Source organism: Microtus pennsylvanicus, chromosome 1 (assembly GCF_037038515.1).
Source record: "Microtus pennsylvanicus isolate mMicPen1 chromosome 1, mMicPen1.hap1, whole genome shotgun sequence".
Lineage (NCBI taxonomy): Eukaryota > Metazoa > Chordata > Mammalia > Rodentia > Cricetidae > Microtus > Microtus pennsylvanicus.
In genome coordinates this window covers 39927231-39950331 of record NC_134579.1, presented here as the reverse complement: position 1 = coordinate 39950331, position 23101 = coordinate 39927231, and the positions used below count along the sequence as shown (strand labels likewise).

Here is a 23101-nt window from a genome sequence, read left to right as displayed (position 1 = left end):
CCAATCCATACAGTTGAAGTTGAAGCTTGCTGTTGAAGATGGCAGACCCAGATGTCCTCACCGAGGTTCCAGCAGCATTGAAACGGCTAGCCAAGTATGTCATCCGGGGCTTCTACGGCATTGAGCACGTGTTGGCTTTGGACATCTTGATCCGCAACCCATGTGTGAAAGAAGAGGACATGCTAGAGCTGCTCAAGTTTGATCGGAAGCAGCTTCGGTCTGTTTTAAATAACTTGAAGGGAGACAAGTTCATCAAGTGCAGAATGAGGGTAGAGACGGCTGCAGATGGGAAAACCACGCGCCATAACTACTACTTCATCAACTATCGCACTCTTGTTAATGTCGTCAAGTACAAACTGGACCACATGAGGAGGAGGATTGAGACGGATGAGAGAAATTCCACCAATCGGGCCTCCTTCAAGTGTCCTGTCTGTTGCAGTACTTTCACGGACCTAGAAGCTAATCAGCTGTTTGACCCTATGACAGGTGAGACTTACCCTGTTTATGAATCAAGTAAACTAAGATGTCTACTTGTAATTGTTCTAAGTTGTAAGCCAATCGTCGGCTTTGTCGGAGTGAGTAGGTCAGTGTGAATAAGCATACAGCTCTGCTGTCTTGGCTGGTTGGCTTACAACTCTGAGGAGTTTTTGCATTGCCCTTTCCCTTCACACGGAAGTGTACTTTGGATGGAGTTCTCCCACTGATGGCACTCCTGAACCCCCCACCCCTGTTTACTGCTGCAGCCTAATCTCTGGGTTGTTTCTCTACCACTTTGAGGCTCTTCTGACTTTACTTGTGACCTCATTCTTCAGCAAATTATTTTAATGTCTATTTATGTCCATCACTGGCAGGCAAGCTTATAAGCATATTGAAGGAGACTTCTGTACAGCGGGGGGCTCCCTCTCAGACCCCAGACTAAGCACAAAACAAATCCAAACACCTGTTTTCACAGAGAGATACTTTATTAAGCAGGAAAGAAAAGTGGCTGTTTCTTGACTCAGGCAGAAACAGCCACAAATGACCTTGCAGGTGTGACTTTTAAGAGGAGGGAAAGGGGAGGTCTGTGTTAGGATGGGCTAGGATGTAGTGGTGAGGGAGGTGGTGGGGGGGGAATAGAGAGGAGACAGACGTAGCACATGGAAAATGGCAGTTTATAAAGGTAAAGGGGGGAATCCTGTGTTACGACGAGGTGTTTAATTTTAATTGGGCTTCTTAGTTAGGTGAGCCAAAGGGGTCTCTTGATAGCTGATCTTTGGTAGTCAGCCTTACGAGGAGGAAGTGGCCAAATAAGGAAATAGACCTTATTCAGACTAGCCTGAATCTAATGGGTTTTTGCAAGGCAGAGGGAGTGGGGGAGAGGGACAAGGCCTTCCCTGCCATGTTTGCCAGGCCTTGGCTGGCCAGAGTCCTTCACATATGACACAATATGTTTAAATGCTTTGCTCATGGATGTGCATTTTGCCAGCAGGAGTTGTGTAACTAGGACATGTGCATTGTATTTGGGGGAGGTCTCCAGAGGGAGGAATGGCTGAGACCTAAAAGATTAAATGAGAATTAACCAGACCAAATAATTTAATCTAACAAATGGATCAATAATTTAGATCGATTAATGGAAGAGAGTTGTTAATAGCATATATGATGTGCCTCATTTAATCAGATACTGTGCTTTTAAGAATTCTCATTAACACAATTTATGAACCGTGTTTTCCAAAAATACAGTATATCTGGCATTAATATGAGAAACATTAAAGTGCTGGGTTAAATGGTTTTTTTAAATTAAACTAGGCATGAGACAATTTTTTGTCAAATACTTGGACTAGTTTTGTCTAGTTACCTTTAGTGGGCACATTTTATCTAGGAGAGAAGGTTTTGTATTTTTTGTTTTGTCATTTGTTTTTGAGACAAGATTGTAGTAATAGGGGCGGCAGGGCTGTGTCCCCCAACACCCCAAGCCACCTGCCGGGCTCGGCTAGCTTATGCCCCGAAATAATTACACAGACACTGTATTCTTTTAAACACTGCTCTGGCCCATTTCTAATCATCTGTGTAGCGCCCCTAGGTGCGCTTACCGGGAAGATTCTAGCCTAAGTCCATCCTGGGTTGGAGCTGGGGCATGGTGTGCGTCTTCCCTGGAGCAGGTAGCATGGCGTCTCTCCTGAGGCGTCTGCTCTGGAGAGCAGAGCTGTGGAGTCTGACCTCACTTCCTCTTCCTCCTGGCATTCTGTTCTGTCTACTCCTCCCACCTATCTTCTAACCAATGAAATGGGCCGAGGCAGTTCCTTTATTGCTTAGCCAATGAAATCAACAGATTGATATATGACACTCCCACATCACAAGATGGCCCCTGTGTGCTCAGGCTGGAACTCTCTATGTTGACCTTGAACTCCTGTTGATCTTCTGTCCCAGTCTCCCCAGTCCCGCCCCCCTCCCCCCAGTGCTGGCGTCAGAGCCGGTTACCACCCTGCCTCCTGCATTGGTTGCTTTTTGTTACTGTGATAAGGCAGCACACCCGAAACTGACTGTGGAAGACTTTTTACTTTTAGTTTACAGTTCCAGAGGGCGGGTCCATAATGGTGAAGAAGGCATGGTGGCAGGCAGTTGGAGCAGCAAGGCTAAGAAGATACTATGCTTCATTTCCACTGCTGGAAGCAGAGGGAGCTAACTGTCGGGGGCTGATGTTATAAACTTTCCAAGTCTGGCCCCAGTGACATACTTCCTCTGGCAAGGGGTCTGTCTCTTTTTTTTTTGTATTTTTTTTTATTGATAAAAGAAGAATAAAGAAAAAAAAACAAATTTCCACCTCCTCCCAGCCTCCCCTTTCCCTCCCCCTCCTCCCACTCTTCTCCCCCTCCTCCCACTCTTCTCCCCCTCCTCCCACCCCTCTCCCCTTCCCCCCACTCCTCTCCCCCTCCCTCTCCAGTCCAAAGAGCAGTCAGGGTTCCCTGCCCTGTGGTAAGTCCTAGGTCCTCCCCCCTCCGTCCATATCTAGGAAGGTGAACATCCAAACTGGCTAGGCTCCCACCAAGCCAGCAGATTGCGTAGGATCAAAACTGCGTGCCATTGTCCTTGGCGTCTCATCAGCCCTCATTGTTCGTCATGATCAGAGAGTTCAGTTTTATCCCATGCTTTTTTTGGTAATAGTCCAGCTGGCCTTGGTGAGCTTCCAGTAGATCAGCTCCACTGTCTCAGTGGGTGGGTGCACCCCTCGTGGTCCCGACTTCTTTGCTCATTGGGACCTTGGGAGCTCAGTCCATTGCTCCAGTGTGGGTCTCTGTCTCTATCTCCATCCATCGCCAGATGAAAGTTCTAGGATGATATGCAAGATATTCGTCAGTATTGCGCTAGGATGGGGTCATTTCAGGTTCCCTATCCTCAGCTGCCCAAGGAACTAACTGGGGACCTCAGCTTGGGCACCTGGGAGCCCTTCTAGGGTCAATTCTCCTGCCCACCCTACAGTGGGTCCCTTAACTAAGAATTGTGGTTCCGTGCTCCCCTATCCAACCTTCCTTTATCCCGATCCTCCTGTTTCCCCAAGTCCCCCCTCCTTCCCTTCTACCTTTTCTCTCCCCATCTCCCCTTACCCCCTTCCCACCCCACCCCCAAGATCCCACTTTTCTCCCTGGCAATTTTGTCTACTTCCCTTATCCAAGAGGATAACGATATGTTTTTCCTTGTGTTCACCTTCTTACTTAGCTTCTTTAGGTTCGCCAATTGTAGACTCCGTGACAAGGGGTCTGTCTCTTAAAGGTTACCCTCCACAAATAGTCAGCAGGAAGTCAAGTATTCAAGTACTTGAGCCTGTGGGAGACATTTCCCATCCAAAGGTTCACACCTAACTAGGAGAACTCTTTTCAAGACAGAGTCTACGCTCTAGCCAAAGATGATCATGAGCCCACTATTTCACACAGCCTGGCCTTGAACTCTTGGTAATTCTACGCCAGGCCCCCTAATCCTGGGATTATAGATATGAGGTACAGTGCTTGGCTATGAGATCCTGATCATCTGAAAATCTAATTAACTATCTTGGGTGTAAGCATTGTTTGTGTATACCAGAGGGATTTCTAGAATTTACCTGGAGCTCTTCATAAATAGGCTAGCTAAGTCTTGGGATTTTTGTCATTTACTCTACTAGGTTTCTTACAGCAGTTTGGGGTTCTGGTTTTGTTATTTTTGTTGATGTTACAGTGGTCTGTCTTATCGTACTGGATGGCAGTGAGAAGTGGTGTCGAGCATCTCAGAAAGTTAATCTGTAGCAATATGCTTTTGCATTTATTCATCATTTGAGTCCTATTTCATTTTTGTGAAACTTTTATAGGTAATTAACTCATGCGGCTTTTTGAATATCACTCACGTTTAGTGTGGATGAAACGAGTTGTAGTCAGCAGATAGCCTTTGGAAAAGTTGTCTTGATTCACAAGTATAGCGAGGGTTATTAGCGTGAAGGAGCTGATAGCGAATAAAGGCAGGAAAAGATGTTTCTGAAAGAAAACTAAAGCTGGGGTGAACGTTTTGTTGCTAGTCTGAAGAGACTTTGTTTCCAGATGAGGGTGATAGGCAGAGTGAATGTAGGGAGGAGGTGTGTGGGAGAGCAGGAAGAACCACTAACTTGACGTCCTTGAGAACAGAGCATCTGAAAAGCTTGCACTAAAGCTCAGGTGGTGGCTTTTTTGCTCCTGGTGCAGCCTGACTTAGCATAACTGAAAATTTGTGACCAATCAAGGACTCTTGTTCTTTAATGTGCTTCCATCTGATGATAATGTGGCTCTTGCTGGGCTTTACAGAAGAATAAAATGTGCTGATTGGTTGATATTAGGCCCCATTCTGCATGTTAATTCAGAGGTAACAGGCATGTGTGCATGTTCAATTCTTAAACTCCTAATACCTTGATAGTCTTCCTTTGTCTTTAGAAATCCTTGTGGGGTCCCCACCCCCTTTATTTCCTCCTTGTTTTGTTTAGTTTTTATCTCTCCCGACTCGATTGTGGAGAAAATGGGAAGTAAACATACATGAGGCAGGGCTACAGGGTCCTTTCTCTGATAATATTTACGCACTGTTTACACTTGTACACAGTCGATTTTCTCCTAACCTCAGCCCTCTGCGCACCCCAGATTTATCCTATTTGATCCTGGAGGTTAATGGTGTCTCTGGTGTGATGATGGAGATGACTGAAGGGCTTCTTTTGTTAGGTTGGTGAGGTTTTGAGACTGGGACTCAGGTGGCCCAGACTGGCCTTGAGCTGGCTTTGTAGCTGAGAGTGATCTGATTACTGACCAGCCTTTACCTTCTAGGTGCTGGGAATAGAGGCCTGTGTCCTCCACTAGCTAAGATGGGCACCTGAGAGCTCCTCTCTCTGTTTTGTCCTCAGCAATTCTAGGTGGAACTGTGGTTTATTTTACCATCAGGTAACATTCAGTAATTGGATTGGAGCCTTCCATACTTTGATACTTTTGGTAAAAAGTTCTTAACTCAAATATATGGGCAGCTCTTAGCTAATGAACAAAAGGAAGCAACTCCTAGATGAACTCCCCAGGAGCATGGGGAGTTCTGTATTCAGTGAGTAAGGTTTATTTTGCTGTTAATTCATGTATAGGCCAGTGATCTCATACTATAGTATACTTTTTCCCTACCACCTATCCTTTTCCTACAGATTTGCAGATTTTCTCCATCTTTGCCATTTATCCTGGCCTTCCTGGGTCCAGCTGTAAATGTTTGGTCTATGAAGAGCCTTCCCCTCTATCCTCCCATTTGGAGTAATTTTTAAAGTGGTCAGCATTTAACAAGCAACACAACTTAGACATCCACACAGTTCATGTGCAATGCAGTTGCAAAAAAGAAAAAAAAACAGAAAAGAAACCCTAAAGATGTTTTAAGTAAATTTATGATTTTTTTATTGGACTGCATTCATAGTTAGCATATGGCTAGTGGGCTGCAGGTTGGACAAGCTTGGTAGTCTCTGCCCACCAGTTCTGGGCTTCAGAAGTTTAATCAGACAAAAATAGCTGTTTCAGTTCCAGAAATATGGGGAGGTTATATAATTAAAATAGACATGACATGAGATCCCTCAGATCAGCAGCATAGCATCTTGTGGTTCCTAAGTGCATGTTTTAGATTTAGCAAGCTTTCTAACAATGCAAATAGACTCAGTATTTCTATCTTAACACTCGCCGCCACATGGGTTGTAGCTAATGGCACTTCTGAGTTAAGTTTAGCAACATGTGTTATTCTCTTTATATGTTAGGGTTAGCTGAAATGGAAATAGCTTTATGTTTTCCATTTTTAATTTAAAAACATGCACCCGTAATTTCAGAGAAGTTTTTCAAGAAGGAAAAAAAAAAGAAATCGCCCAAACCATCAGCCTTTTTGTATTTTACCTATATTTATAATGGAAGCCTAGACTATTTTTTGGTCTTTTGGTTGCTTAATGTACCAAACTCTTATTTCTTTTTATAGCATTTAAAATACGGTTAATGGGTCTGGTTTTCTCTGCCATAGCATGATTACTTTGTTTTTTGCCTTCTATTGTAAATAGGATGCTTTGTATTCCTTTGTATATATACATTTTATTCTTGATAAAATTTTTCTCAGTAGTAAGAATATTGCCAGAAGAATGTAGTTTTTTGACTTCTATAAATGCTTATGTGGCGCTGTGGTTTTATTTTAATTGGAATAAAATTCTCGAGTGATAGAGTTAGAAATATGTTGGAAGTCTTTATTATTACCTAAAGACCACAGAAACTCATATTAAGTAAACTTTGAAATGTATGTAATTAGAAATTCTTAGAGGAATACGTTTACTTAATAAAATCTTAACATCGACGTTTGGGGGTGGCGTAGGTAAGTTGTCAGTATTGAATGTATGGGTGCCACATCCTCATGACTGTGTTGTATTGTTGGATTTGCAACATCTGTGAAGTCAAGTCACCGGTCTAGGGATGGGAAGGTTGCTGGGATGCTCTGCACAGAATATCAGGGAAGGGGTGTGGGAGTCTTTATGGGGATTTAGCCATTTTCTCAGGTTCCTTGGGAAAGATATAATCAATTTTAGTATTAGTATTAAGAAGAATTTACTAGCTAAATAAAATCTTTAGTTATAAATAGTTCAAAAATAACCAGCAGTAATTGATCATAGTGATTCACACCTGTGATCCCAGCACTCAGGAGGCCAAGATAGAGTGATTGCTTCAAGTTCAAGGCTAGCCTAAACTAGTAAGTTCCAGGCCATCCTAGGCTAAAGAGTAGATTCTGTCTCAAAGCCAGCAGTGAGGCTAGACCTTCTCTGCTGATGAGTTAGAAGTAATTTAGAATATCCAAGTCAGCTTGATATCTAAACTAGGGTCCGACATTTGTGAAAGTTTCAGATATGTTAATGTTTGCCTTGAGAGGATGAGTTACTTCTCCCTGTCTTCATCCCTTACTGCTCGGAGCAGTAGATGTCTTTCTTGTAAGCAATGTTTGCAGTTCCTGAAATGCTCAAAACACAAACTCAAGAAATCTAGAATCGTTTGCTCAATTGCTGAGTTTTCAGTCTCAAAATTGTGTGCATTAATTAGAAAATTATGCTGAAAAGCTGCAGATTAGAAGAATGAGAGGAATCGGGGAGAGCATTTGCTGCTTAAGTCCAAGGACTTGGTGTTCAAATCCTAGGCACCCTGGTAAAAGCTGGGGCTGGTCATGCATGTCTGTAACCCCACCCAGCATTGCAGGGTGAAGGAAAATCCAGGGCACTCACAGCCCATCCAGCCTAGCTAAGCTGCAGGTTCAGTGAGACTCCCTCAGGGGAATAAGGCAGTGGTAGAGAAGACTAGCCAATGCCGTTTTCTATTTTTAGTTATGTGTATATGTGCCTGTGTATGGGGTGGAGTATGTTCACATGAATGCAGTACCTGAGGAAGCCAGAAGGGGGTATCAGCTATCCTGGAGTTGGAGTTTCAGGGGCTTGTAAGCCACCCAGTGGTGTGGAAGCTGCCAACAATTCAGCCTCTGCAAGAGCAGAAACTCCTTCTAACCTCTGAACCATTGCTCTAGCACCCAAGTTCTGCTGGTTTTGATCCTTTGCTTGTTTTGAGACAGGGTCTCACTATGTAGCCTTGGCTGGCCTGGAACTTACTATGTAGACCAACCCTGCCTCTACCTCTTGAAAGCTGAGATTTATGACATTTGTGACCATGCCTGCTTTTGATCTTGATGGTTTGATAGTTCTATTTTTTTAGATTTATATTTTATGAATGAGTGCTTTGCTTGTACACCTGTATGTTGGAAGGGGGCATCAGATCCCATACAGATGGTCATGAGCCACCATGTGGGTGCTAGGAATTGAACTCAGGGCCTCTAGAAGAGCAGCCAGTGCTAGTAACCTCTGAGCCAACTCTCCAGCACGGAGCGCTCTAGTTTTAGAATTTATTTTTGTATGTTGATGCTGACATAAGCTCTAGCTTCCATGTGAAGAGTTGCTTTCTGGTTTTGATTCTGGCATGATATTCAGTTGATTATTGTCTTTCAGATGTGTCAAAACCTCAGACTTTCTGCCTGCCTGCTGTATTTTGAGATGAATTTGATTGAAGCCTAACTTAGAAAATGTATTGCAAGCTTTAGCAGTCATCTAAGCACTGTAGTTCACGTTGTTATTTTTTATTCTTCCCCCAGGCATGCTACATTTTGCCTCTTTATAATGAGTTCCAGAACCTAGGAAGAGATAATGGTTAGGCTAGATAAACGTCCATATGCAGGAGGACAAAAGCCTGCGGGTAGGGATTGTATTTTGTTTATCATCAGTATATTAAGATCTTCTCAGTTTCAAAAAAAGCTAAACTTACCAAAGTTTTGCCTTTTATGTACATATTTATTTTTGTGGTGCTTTACAATGAATTGTTAAGGGATGAATTAATTTAGTTTTGGTGATAGGTACACTAATTATGAAACGTATAAGTATGTTCCTGTTATGTGTGTTAGATAATAATTATTTTTTTCATCTATTTTCCCATATTCAATTAAACTGAATCCACTTCTGTTACTGAAGCCACTTGTGTTAGGAAAGTAGTTTGAAAATCAGATATAATAAAAGGTGGCTTTTTGAGATTTCAATATTTGACTTAATATTTTGATATATGTATCCCCCTAAATGAACTCTTAAAGCTTATAACAAAGGAATGGATAGAGCTTTAGCCTAAAGAGCAGGCCAGGTCATGCAGCTGTCTCTTGGAATGCCCCAAAACCTTGTCCTCAGAAAGGTCAGTCTGTCAGAGGTCATAAGGTCTTCCAGGCTTGGGACTGACTTTGCCCCTCGTTCACGTTCCCAGCAGCCGTCTCGTATCTTGTGAGCAGCAGGGATGCCTTTCCTTGCCTTGTCGCAAGAACCATCCTCACTGCCCAGATGCTGTGGGGCCATGACAGCGTATCAGAGGTGACTCCCTTGAATTCCTGTATGAGAAATAAAGCGGTATCCCCTTTCCTCGCTGCTGCTTCTCTTTCTTTCCCTTCATAATACTTACCCGTAGTTATTTCTTTATCCTGACTGCCTGCCAGTAGAATATGAGCACCAGGAAGATAGCTCAGAATAGGGTTGGCTGGATTTAGGAAAGCATAATGTGGAAAAGCCGTGAGGACATCAGACCTACTGTTTTTGGTCCAGGCTTCTGTGCAGTAGTCATGTGATCGCCCCTGCCTGTCCAGCCTCGAGGATGTAGGCTGCGTGGGGATGACTCATGCAGCACTGCACTTTATCAGAGTAGCTGGGCCTTTTTGACTTTTAAATTTAATCTTTGTAATTTTTTAATTTTTTTTTAAATTTAAAAGTAAAGGAAAAATGACTAAATGGTATCTCAGTCTGATGGACACCTTTGATGTCTGACAGCGAGACACGGACGGGTAGATGGCCCTTCGCTGTCTGTGGTTGGAGGAGGAATGCCATCTGCAGTAGTTGTCTGGGGACTTCAGTTTTGCTGCCTCACGAGTGTCATCATTTATTATTGCTGCCCCTTTTCTTGGTTATGGGTATCCCAAGCACTCCATTGTCAAACGAAGGATGGAAAACAGGTTTTTTGCTTTGGCTTTATTTGTGTTCAATGTTTCCTGAACACAAATGGCTGAATACTCAATGGGTAGTGTCAGTTACAGTGAGTAACTTGTGAGAGGCAGGCAAGGTGCAGGCCTTGCCCAGCGTGTACTCAGCACTGAGATCTTGTGTCTCACCAGGTGGCAGTGGTGTCGCACACCTTTAATCCCAGCACTCGGGAGGCAGAGGCAGGCGGATCTCTGTGAGGTTGAGGCCAGCCTGGTTTACAGAGTGAGTTCCAGGACAGGCTCCAAAGCTACAGAGAAACCCTGTCTCGACTTCTGTTGACCTTTTTGGTGGTTTTTCTTTTACCCCTTTGTTATAAGTCCCTATCTCCACCCTTCTCCACTCTGAATTCAGTTTTGTTCCTTTCTTATATTTGGAAAGTTAAAATGATATAGAAATTCCTTTCCCATTTTCTTTGATGTGTGACTTACCTTCATTACAGAGCTAGGACATTGATGTACTATCAAATAAATGGTCCTAAAGTGGTTCTGAAATGCCTATTTGTAAAAGTATCTTTTTCTCCCTACTTCAAATGCCTATTTGCAACTGGATTTACTTTGATCCTTCTAGCAAACATAATAGGTTAGCGGTCAGCTAAGTAAATGCCAGCCATGTGATGGGCACTTAATGCTTGTTAAACTTTTTAATGCAATTTCTTCCTTTTTCTCTTCCTACTTAAGAAGAGTGCTTAGTATAAATACATGGGAAAATAATACAGGACCAGGTTTTCAAAGTCAACCAGAACTGAAAGGCAGACTAGTAACAAAAGACAAGTAAGGACTTCAGAGAGGTTCTTGGTGGCGTGCCAGCTTTCATTGTTCTCTGACTATTCCTAGCTGTCTCCTGTCTCCATATTAACATAATGTATACAATATATGTGAGGAATTCAAAAATAAGCCATGCAAGGTAAGGTCAACCGCAGCTCCTAAATACCTGTTGAACTAAAACACCCACACCAACATAGGACCTAAGATGACAGGTTGAAGGTAGTCATCTACAGAGACTATCAAAGAGAACTAAAAGTACTTTTAGAAGCAGTTACCTAGTTTAATAGTTTATACAGCTTTGCCTTTAAAGGAAGACATCCCATTCCTCCATGTTAGCGCCAAAGCAAGTGGCTCTGGGCAAGTTTGTTAGATTAGAGCTGGCAGAGACAATACATTGGAGAAGGGGTGTGTAATTCAGGTGGTACAATGAGTTTAGTCTTTGGAAGCAGAGTGTTTTGAATCAAGGTTTAGTGGTTTTTGTTTTCAAGATGTAATGTAGTAAACTTATTATCTCTAAGCCTTTATTCCCATATATGTCAAGCTTGGACAATATTATACAGACTTGCCTCTGGTGAATACATGGGAATATTTATAAAGTAGCTTTCTTTAATAGTTTGTGAGAACAGATATATAGCCCCTTTCCTTGCCAATCCTATCATCGTCAACTTTGTCCACAGTATTGTGTAGCTTTCCCTTTCTCTCTGCTCCCATTGTACGATCTGGCTTGTGTGTTCTCTGTAACGTGACTTGACTTCAGTTTTGGGCATCTCTGTCAGGCAGCTCACAACATCCTGTAGCTTAAGCCTCAGGGGTCCATTACTGTCTTCCGGCCTTACAGGCACCTGCACATACATGTGTATGTATGCACACACAAACATACAATTAAAAAATAAACTCTTAAAAAAAAACAAGTGAAAGAAATAGCCCTTTGGCATTGCGTAGGACCACCAACCGCTTTTGGTTTTAGGTATTTATGTGGCAGAAGGTACAGTGGAAAGTTCCTAGAAAACTCAAGTCTCAGGTCAGAGGTGGGAAGCCTTCCAGAGAAGCCTTAGCTCCATGCATCCACCAGTGTTTTAGTCAAACTTCCACACAGAAAGGCACCAGCCTGCCCTCTGCTTGTATCATCATCGTTTTTATTGATTTAGTTATGTTTGTTTTTACATCCTGCCCTCAGTTTCCCCTCCTTTCTCTACCCCCAGTTCCTCCCTCCACCCTACTTCAGTCCCTACCCCCTAATCCACTCCTCCATTTCTCTTCAGGAAAAGGTAGGTCCCCCATGGATATGAACAAAAATGATACGGCGCATCGAGTTGCAGTAAAACTGAGCACCCCCCTTGTATTAAAGCCGGCGAGGAGTAGGGTCCCAAAGCCAGTAAAAGAGTCAGAGACAGCCCCTGTTCCCACTGTTAGGAGTCCCCCAAGAAGACCAAGCTACACAACTGTAACATATATGCAGTGTGCCTAGGCCAATCCCATGCAGGCTCCGTGGTTGTCGGTTTGCTCCTGTGAGCCCAGGTTAGTTGATTCTATGGGTTTTCTTGTGGTGTCCTTGACCCTTCTGGCTCCTGTAATCCCCTCTGCCCTCTTCTGCAGGGTTCCCTGAGCTCTGCCAAAGGCTTGGCTGTGGGTCCGCAACTGTTTCCACTAGTTCCTCAATGAAACCTCTGATGAAGTTGGGCTAACCACCAATCTGTGTGTATAGCAGAGTATCATTAAGCTTCATTTCATTGACTTTTTTTCCCTCCAGTCGTGTTTGGTTCTATCCTAGGTCTCTGGGTCATCCAGCCAGGCAGTGTCGGGGTGGGCTTACTCTCCTGGCATGGATTTCAGACTAGACCAGTCATTGGTTGACCACTCCCTCAATCTCTAGGTCACCCTTACCTCAGCACATCCCATAAGCAGGACAGACTGTACGTCTAAGGTTCTGTAAATTGAGTTGGTTTCCCACTCCCTCCCCTTGAAGTCTTGCTTCATCCCAGGAGATGGCCAGTTTAGGCTACACATCCTCTATTGCTAGGTGTCCTAACTGGGGTTATCCTTGTAGATTCCTGGGAGATTCCCTTGCACCAGGTTTTTACCTGATCCCAAAATACCCCCCCCCCTTTCCAGTAGTCTCCTTCAGTATTCTCCCCCTCTGTCCCATCTGTGACCCGCCCCCCTTCCCCGCTCCAACCTGGTTGCTCATGTTCTCATCCTTACCTGCCCTCAGTACACTTGTAAAGTCTCTTGTAATAAGGGGAGCTGGCCGCGTCCAGCCTCCCAGCTAGCTTATCCCCTGAAATAATCACACAGAAATTGAATTAATTAAATTGCCGCCTGGCCCATTATATCTAGCCTCTTCTTGGCCAACTCTCATATCCTGATCTAACTCATTTCTACCAATCTGTGTTCACCACGAGGTTGTGGCTTACCCAGAAAGATCCTAACCAGTGTCAGTCTCAGACAGGAGCTTCATGGCATCTGCCACACTGCCCTTCTTCCCAGAATCCAGTTTGGTGTACTCCGCCCACCTAATTTTCTGCCCTTTCAAAAGGCCAAGGCAGTTTCTTTATTAAAACAATGAAAGCAACACAAACACTAGTCTCTGCTATTTCCCCTTCCCAGGAAGATCTGGATGTCTGCCTCTCCCATGAACCCTCCTTGTTATCTAGTCTCTCTGGGATTGTGGGTTGTCACATGGCTATCCTTTATTTTATAGATAATATCCACTTATGAGTACATACCATGTTTGTCTTTCTGAGTCTGGGTTACCTCAGGATGATTTTTTTTCTAGATCCCTCCATTTGCCTGCAAATTTCATGATGTCAATGTTTTTAACAGCTGAATACTCCAATGTATAGATGGATCACATTTTCTTTATTCTTTCCTCGGTTGAGGGACATCTAGGTTCTTGCTATTACAAATCATGTTGCTATGAACATAGTTGAGCAAATGTCCTTGTGGTATGACTGGGTATCCTTTTGGTATATGCCCAAGAATGGTATAGTTGGGTCTTGTGGTGGATTGAGGTTTTGAACCGGGAAATTTTCTAAGAAACCACCATACTGATGTCCAAAGTGGCTGTACAAGTTTGCACTCCCACCAGCAATGGAGCAGTGTTCCCCTTGCTCTACATCCTCTCCAGCATGAACTGTCATTTCTATTTTTGATCTTAGCCATTCTGACTGGTGTAAGGTGGAATTTCAGAGTCATTTTGATTTGCATTTTCCTGATGGCTAAGGATATTGAACATTTCTTTAAGCGTGTCTTGGCCATTTGAGATTCCTCTGTTGAGAATTCTCTTGTTTAGGTCTGTGCCCCATTTTTTAATTGGATTATTTGGTTTGTTGATGTCTAGTTTCTTGAGTTCTTTATATATTTTGGATATTAGTCCTTTGTCAGACATGTAGCTGGTGAAAACATTTTCCTATTCTGTAGGCTGATATTTTGTCCTGTTGACAGTGAGGTCCCATTTATTAATTTTGATTCTAGCCTTTGTGCATTGGTGTCCTGTCAGGAAGTTGTCTCCTGTGCAAATGTGTTCAGGGCTATTTCCTACTTTCTCTTCTATCAGGTTCAGATACACTGAAGATTTATATTGAGGTCTTCTATTGACTATGACTTGTTTTGTGCAAATGAGTTTTGTGATAGATGTGTGGATCTATTTGCATTCTTCTACATGCACCATTTGTTGAAGATGCTTTCTTTTTCCCACTGTATAATTTTTGACTTACTTTGTGGTTGAAAATCAGGTGTCCATAGGTGTGTGGATTTACTTCTGGGTCTTTGATTTGATTCCATTGATCCACCTGTCGGTTTTTATGCCAATACCATGTGGTTTTTATTAGTATAGCTCTGTAGTAGAGCTTGAAATCAGGGATGGTGATATCTTTGGAAGTTCTTTTTTGTACAGGATTGTTTTAGCTATCCTGGGTTTTTTTTGTTTTTCCACGGGAAGTTGGCATCTCTTGTTTTAAGGATCTTTCTTGCCTTGAGTTTGTCTCTTGATTCTTGTACTAGCTCTCCCGAGTCTCTTTGGATATGTGATCTACTTGGGCATTAGTTACCACCCCTATGTTTTGTACCCTCCTGATTTTCTAGTCTGATAGCCTCTCTTGAGCTTTCAGTAGTTGTAGTAAGTGGGCTTCTAAAGCATATCTATTTTAACAGTCAATGAATAACATATATTCGGATATCTAAAAGCAACGTGATGTTTTTTATCAAAAAAGAAAAGGAAAATTACTTATTTTGTAACATTGGTAAATGGTATTCTTGTCCAGTTGATTATTCTCATGTCTTTTGTATGTACATGTTGGTTTGTATGTAGGAACATGCAGCCTGTTTGTTGGTTCCTCAGATGCCGTCTTTTTTATTTTATATTTTTAAAGTCAGAGTGTCTCTCTGGCCTGGGACTTGTCTCGTAGGTTGGGCAGGCTGATCCTCAGGGATCTGCCTATCTCCCCAGTACTGGAACTATAAATACATGCTACGTGTCCTGTTTTTTCTTTGTTAAGCCTGGGTTATGGGGTTGCGCTTGGGTCCTCATGTTTTCAATGGAAGCTCTTTACTTACTGTCTGAGCTGTCCTCCCAGCCCTGATGACTCCAAAATCTTTGTGTTCTTTAATCAGACATGCATATAGCAAACACTTAAATTTGCGCATGCAAGAGAAACTACATGTCAAGAGGTGTGTTCAACTGTTTTAGTAACATGGTGCTTGAGAGACTTTGGTGATTTTCTAGAGGATTCAAAAAATGGTCTTCTATGTTTGCTGACTGGCCCAGTGGGTAAAGGTACCTGCCTCCAAACCTGAGAACCTAAGTGGGACCTACACTCAGGGTGGAAGAGAACTGACTTCTGTATGCATTATGACGTGTATATGGCTGTTTACATGTGACTGTATACACACATACACACACAAATACACATATAATATTACTTTAAAATGTTAAAGAAAATGGGGTTAGTTCTTTGAGATGTTTTAATAAATTTAATAGTCATATCTTACGTATGTGGCTAGAATAGCAAAAGGGTAAAACTGATTGGCAGAGAGTCAGTAGTAGTAACTTAGATTAACCGGAAATTGTCCATGGTTTTGCAGAGTCCATGTCTATCTATCAGGCAGGCTTCTGTACGACTTGGTTCTGATTCACTTCTTTGATTGTTACATTTAATGTGACAGTTTTTCTGACCAACCAACCAACCACAGCCTAGCCGTGAGGTCTGGGCTGCCTCCTAGCTTTGAGGTACTGTCTGTCCTCTCCCATACTGGGGATAGATGTACAAAATTGAGAAGATAATGTTGTAGAAGCGGTGAGTGATCAAAGCATTCACTTATTCTTGGCCATGCGGGTGGGAGGCCTGGAAACATATTCAATTGGGAAATGTCTGGAGGATTTGGTGTCATGCTGAAATAGAAATGCTTATTTTGTTTATTCTGTTACTGGGAGGGGAGGAGATAGTCCTTGTTATGTGTGCTGCACTAGTATTCAATTATCTTCCTTAATCCCTCGGGTAGTTCTGTAGGAAAGGAGAATGCAGTCCCTGGGAGTAAGGCCAAACTGGAATCGCCCGTCTGGCAGTAGTGCAGACTGTAGGTAGTAAGACACTAGTTAGCATCATAGTTGAGCTGATTTGATTCCTCCCCATCACCCAGCTAGTTGGGTGACCTTGATGCTCTCCATCATGGTACAGTCCTAGCTAAAGGCGCCGTTATTTTCCTGTATTAGCTGTATGTCTCTGACAAATTATGAGTTCCTTGAGAGCCTTGGTTCTGCTGGCCCTTTCCAGAATTAGTGTATAGATCAAAAAGTGCAAATGCATACTTTAAAAGCAACACTGTGTAAATAAAGGATTTGTTAACCACAGGTGTTTATGACTGGGTTATAATATTTTGGGACCAAATTTTACAGGGCCTTGATTTTACTTTGCAGGTGTTCGAGACTGAGCTATCAAATAGACTTTAGATCAGGTTAGGGTAATAACTAGGGTGGTACAGGAACTGGGGCTGGGGAGGAGAACCTAGAGATCATTGCAGTTCTGGGTTGAATGTAAGGGATACGAAAACAAAATAAGTTCCTTGAATTTCTTTTGAGATTGCTTTGAATACATTTCTTTAAATATAAATGGTTTATAAACACTAAGCAATAGCCCTTAAAGAGGTGGCTGTTGGATAAGAGCACTCCGTGCCTTTGCGGAGGAGGATCGGCGTTTAGTGTTCAGCATGTCTGTCAGGCAGCTCACAGCCTCCTGCAGTTTAAGCTGTGGGGTCCGTTACCATCTTCTGTCCTCACTGGCACCTGCACATACACGTGTGTATGCGCGCACAAACACACAGTTAAAAACTCTTAACAAAACACCACAAGTGAAAGAAGTAGCCCCGTGGCAATGCTTGGGACCACAAACAGCTTTTAGTTTTAGGTGTTTATGTGGCGTTTTCTAAAATACTAATCCAGATGTGTAATGTATGAAGAAAACTTGAAAGCACTAAGCTTTAAGTAATAAGCTGTAAGTTAAAATAAATATAAATGTATTAGAAATGTTGTGATTTTCAGAAGCTATGGGGATGAGATTTTGAGATGTATAAAAATGCTGGGCATGTTTAAAGATGGACATGTCTGGTAAATGAGAAATTTTAGAAAATTGTAGAATCTAGATGGTAGTTGTATAGATAATCATTGTACAGTTTTTCCTGACTTTTGGTATGAAAGTTTTACTAAAACATTGGTGGAGGCATGGAGCTAAGGCTTCTCTGGCAGACTTCTGACCTGAGATTTGACTTTTTCCGTAGGAACTTTCCGCTGTACCTTTTGCCACACAGAGGTAGAAGAAGACGAATCAGCAATGCCCAAGAAAGATGCTCGCACACTTTTGGCAAGATTTAATGAACAAATTGAGCCCATTTATGCCTTGCTTCGGGAGACAGAGGATGTAAACTTGGCCTATGAGATACTTGAACCGGAACCCACAGAAATCCCGGCCCTGAAGCAGAGGTGAGTGGAAGCCTGCACCTTGACCTTTTCCACCTTGCTTTGGTTTTGATCTTGGAGGGCCAGAGTGAGCGCTCCAGAGACTAAGACTGAATGTCCCAGAGGTTCTCAGCTCTGCTGCGCTTGTCTTATTAACGTGTGCTGTAGTCAGGTTTGTTGGTACTGACTGTAGGAGAGCGGAGGCCTGCGGCACTCAGCCAGTTGAAGCTAATCCTAAATTAGTTGTGCCTCTTGGGAATATTTACATTTTCTTAGTCATCTATTTTTTTTTAATTTTTCTTAAGTTTTTTGGTTCTTTGAGACAGGGTTTCACCGTGTGCTTTGACTGTCCTGGAACCAGGCTGGCCTCCAACTCAGAGATCCACCTGTTTCTGCTTCCTGAGTGCTAGGATTAAAGGCGTGTGCCACCACTGCCTGGCTCGTAGTCAACTTTTAAAAGCCAAAATTCTCTCAGGAATACAGCATTTTCCTATAGATTTTTGTTTGCTTTTATATTAGCATGTACGCTTTGCTAGAGTGTTTGCATACGTGCTTTGTTTTTGCTGACCCTCCTCCCTGATGTCTCTGCCAGGCCCCTTCCTCCACTTCCAGCCCCCACAGACACCATTGCATCCCACACAGCCCTCTCCTCTTTCCACTTTCCTAGTTTTGTTCTCTCTCTAGTTCTATGACCAACAGCCACGTGTGTACTCCCATGCACACGTGTAAACATTTAACGCTAGGGCTTATGTATGAGTGAGAGTATACAGCACTTCTTCTGAAGGTATAGTGTACCTGCGAGTTAATACTGCTAACAGTGGCTCCTTCCTCCTTTTTCAATGTGCTGTGGCGTTTGAATCACTAGGCAGGCTTGGTTCTACCATGCCATGAAAAGGCATTGTGTTCTTTTTTTTTTTTTGGTTTTTCGAGACAGAGTTTCTCTGTGGTTTTGGAGCCTGTCCTGGAACTAGCTCTTGTAGACCAGGCTGGTCTCAAACTCACAGAGATCCGCCTGCCTCTGCCTCCCAAGTGCTGGGATTAAAGGCGTGCGCCACCACCGCCCGGCAAAGGCATTGTGTTTTAAAAGATTTATTTGCTTTTAGTTTATGTATGTGAATGTTTTGCCTACATGTATGTAAGTTCACCACATATATGTCTGGTGCCCACAGAAGCCAGAAGGTATCAGATCCTCTGGAACTGAAATTACAGGTGGTTGTGAGCTACCCTGTGGGTACTGGGAAGTGAACCCAGGTTCTCTGCAAGAGCAGCAAATGCCTTTAACCTTTGAGCCATCTTTCTAACCCATAGGAGTTACATTACTTTTTGAATTGCCTGAGTGAGAACTGGTGTCAGGGAGTGTTCTCTTGTTCTGCCCTGTCTTCCTTTCCTTCTTCTTGATACTAAAGTGAATTCATATCCACCACCCTGCTCCTGACTCTAGAGCCAATTACGATTGTATTTGTGTGGGGGTTGGCATTTCTGTTTTGTCATTTACTTACTTACTTATTTATTTATTTTATTGAAAATAGATTTTCGTTCATACAGTATATTCTGATTTTGGTTTTCCCTCCTCCAACTCTTTCTAAATCCTTCCCGCTTTCCCAGTCACACAAATCCACAGTGTTTCTTTTCTCAGTAGAAAACATAAACATCTAAATAATAATAACAACAACAGTATAAGGTAAAATAATTTATAGGACAAATAGGACAAAACAAACATAAAAAAGAGCCATAGGAAAGGCACAGGAAATACATACAGATGCTGAGACACATATTCACATACATAGAAAATTTCTTAAAACAAAACTGGAAGCCATAATATATAAGCAAAGGGGAAAGGGAAAAACCCAGAGAAAGCTTTATCAGACAAAATACCTCCAAAAATGCTGTTGAGTTCATTTTGTGTTGGCAGGCATGGGGCCTGCGCTTAGGTGTGGTTTATATACCCATTGTGATTCCATTAGAGAAAACTAATTTTTCCTTTGCGAGTGATTACCAATTGGAGTGATTATCAATTAGCTTCTGGGTTAAAGATGGGGTAATGTGTCCCCTTCTCCACAACACTGGGACCCCAGTGACTTGGACATGTGCAGGCCTTGTGTACGCTGCCCCAGTCTGTGAGTTTGTCTGTGTCAGTACTCTTATGTCTAGAAGACCTGTTTCCTTGGTGTCTTTCATCCCCATTGACTCTTAGAGTTTCTCTGCCTCGTCTTCCGCAGTTCCCTGATCACTGAGGGGAGGGATTTAATGAGACAGCGCAGTCCATGTAGGACCAGCTGCTCCAAGGTCTCTCACTCTCTGCACATTGTCCAGATGTGGGTCTCTGTGTCTGCTCCCATCTGCTGCCTGGGGAAGCTTCTGATGATGGCTGAGCAAGGCACTGATACGTTAGTATAGCAGAATATTGTCAGGAGTTATTTTATGGCAATGGCCCTTTAGCAGATCAGTAGTATTTGGTTTTCCCCTAGATCCATATTTACCCAGTCTCAGATCCTTGACCCCCAACCAGGGCAGTGTTGATGGTTTGCTCCATCGCATGGAGTAGGCCTTAACTCCAATCAGATAGTGGTCAGCTACGCTCGCAGCTCACGTGCCGCCATTGCGCCAGTGTGTCTTGCAGGCAGGCACCTTGTAGATTTCCATGTTCGTAGCGGGGTTGGCGTTTCCCTTTCTCCTCTGGCAGCGTGCAGGGACCTCCTTACCATCAGCACTAGTCAGTAGGGGCGAAGGGTCTAGATAAGCACCAGTTTGACTTCTCCGTGTCCAGAGTTGTGCAGGGTTGTCTTCAGCAATAGGTGTTTACCATCAGTTTGTGGAGAGCAGCCAGTGACCCTGGCAATAGTCTGAGTTTTGGAGGGCTTTCCATGGGACTGTTGGCCAACAACTCAATTAGATAACCTGTTCCCAGCACTGGAGATTCATTTGGTGACAAGAGATGTCTGTTTGGGGCTTTGTCTCCCCTGTTATTTGGTGATTCCAATTTAGACTTCTTTCATATATGTATTATATTTTAAGAAGCTGCCAGGTGGTGGTGGTGTACACTTTTAATCTCGGCCTCCACTCAGGAGGACCTCTGTGAGTTCCAGGCCAGTCTGGTCTACAGAGTGAGTTATAGGACAGACCAGGGTTACACAGAGAAACCCAATCTCAAAGAGAGAGAGAGAAACCTCTGCTGTATTAGGTTTCCGTGCAAGCCCTCAAATAGCTCTTAGTTCAGTTGTCCCTCTGGATTTCCTGCTTACCCCTCCTTCCTGTGTCCTCTCCGTTTGATCTTCCCTTGTCAGTCCCTGTGACGTCTCTCTCTGTTTCCTCTTTCTAAGGAGATCACATTTGCTACCCTCCCATCCCTTACTCTGCACCTAACTTCTGTGGTTCTGTGGATTGTAGGCTGCTTATCAAAGACCTAACAGTTAACGTTCACATAGAAGCGAATATATATTTTTGTCTTTTGGTCTGGATTGCCTCCCTCGGCATGATTTTTTTTCTAGTGATCCTTCTATGTTTTGTTTTAATTCCCTCTGTTATTTACTGTTAAATAGGGAGTCCTGAGCTAATTGCATTTCTTCCCAGTTGTACGGAGAGTTCTATAACTCAGTTATTGTGGACTAACACCTAATACTATGTGTCAGTTAGGATGCCTTTACCTGTGATAACTTGTCTTCTGTGGCCGGAGGCTCTGACTTAGTGCTCTTCTTAGCTCAATTATGATTTCTTTTTCCATCTCTGTTCTTCCCTGTGTATCATCCACCTAGGACTAGGAAGGGAGCTGCCCTAAGGTCACCATCTCTGTCTTGATTACTGGCAGATGAAAATATCCAAATGCAGAGAAAATGGCATCCTTTCCTTGTGTCTTATTTTAAGTGTGACTGAAGAAACGTTCCTAGGAAACACCCTTTATCTTATCTGTTCCCCTATGTCTTACTGGCTAGAATTACTTTGTATATTTATTTTAAATCAATTTCTGATAAGGGGGATAAAATTACATAATTGGTATTCAGACCAGCTAAGTTTCACTTTGGCTGGGAAAGTTCCGAGTTCTTTGGAGCAACTAGCCGTTAACATTTAAGTAAAAATGGTAAACAAAAACTGAGGAGTCCTAGTTAGCAGGGAAGCATTACCGTCCACATCACAAGCAGGCTGAGGTTTAACTCAGTAAGACAACTCATTGGTGAGACGTAAAGATTTACTGCCATTTAATTGATGCTGCAGATAAAAATCTACCTTGAGTTTCTGTAAAAGGATACCAGAAGTCAGAGTTTAAGGGGCTCTTCTTCATTCATTCCTGTTGTCATTTCTCTCTATTTTCTTCTTTCTCTCTTCATAGTACCTCTTTGACTGCATGAGATAGTCTTCAAAGTTAACCCTGAGGTTGAGTTGAGGATTATGTATAAAGAAAAACAGTCTCAGAGAGTTGACCAAGTAACAACAGTAATAAAGTAAAGACAGGTTCACACTGGAGCGCTGTGCCTTTCTTCTCTCTCTTGCCTGGAGTTAGCTGACTCTGGAAGCAACTTTTGAGGCAGATAGAAAAAGCGAAGATGTTGGCTGAGGATAGACAAAACATAGCATTGAAAGGAGTTGGGGAAACGGAGATGAGCAGGGAGAACTCTGCATGTAGGAGAAGCACAAAAGCAAAAATGGATCAGGACGGGGAAATGAAAGGACCATGAATACCAAGGGGGAACGCAATAGAAAAAGCCGAGCTACACTGAAGTAAGTAGTCGGGTTACAGTAAGGGAGGTGGAATGTTTAGTGACAGATATGGCCAAATTGAGGCAAGTGGTAAACAATGCAAAAGGCAACATCATTTGAATACAGAAAGGAACAGAAGGTAGAGGGAAAGCAAGTGCTTGCAATAGTGTCATGAAATATTAAAAAAGCAAGACATAAAGATGGAGTGGATCTATTTGGTCGGATCCAGAGTGGGAGCAAGGAGACAGTAGGGAGGAATTAAAAGAAAGTATTAAGACTAGATAGAACTGGTGCCAGGGAGAAAGGCTGCAGGCAAGAGTGGCACGGAGTATCCCTGGGTGCAGGTAGGATAATGAAAAGAATGCAGAGGCAGTTGCTGTAAAGTGGGCATTAAATAGCTTATTGCTTGGTTTCAAAAGTATAGGACCAAGAGGCAGGGCGGGAGGGCTAAGGTAAGCCTGAGACTACCTATAGAGAGTTGTCAGAAGCATAGGGTTATAGAGACAAGTAGCCAGCCAGACTCTTGAACACAGGCACACAAGAGGAACCTCAGTTCAACATGTGACAGACAGCCCAGGGAGCTCTTTCCCAGGAAGAAAGAAAGTGACTTAGTGAGCAGAACAGCAAGGATGGTGG

General features: G+C 43.0%; 1 protein-coding gene across 1 annotated transcript in view; it reads left to right on the top strand.

Moving 5' to 3' along the window:
- Positions 1 to 23101, top strand: part of Gtf2e1 (general transcription factor IIE subunit 1) — a 31826-nt gene that overhangs the window by 4260 nt on the left and 4465 nt on the right. The window contains exons 2-3 of the mRNA XM_075962326.1: positions 14 to 486; positions 17596 to 17797. Coding sequence (XP_075818441.1) covers positions 39 to 486; positions 17596 to 17797 — 650 coding nt within the window. The 5' untranslated portion in view covers positions 14 to 38. The remainder of the gene's footprint in view (positions 1 to 13; positions 487 to 17595; positions 17798 to 23101) is intronic.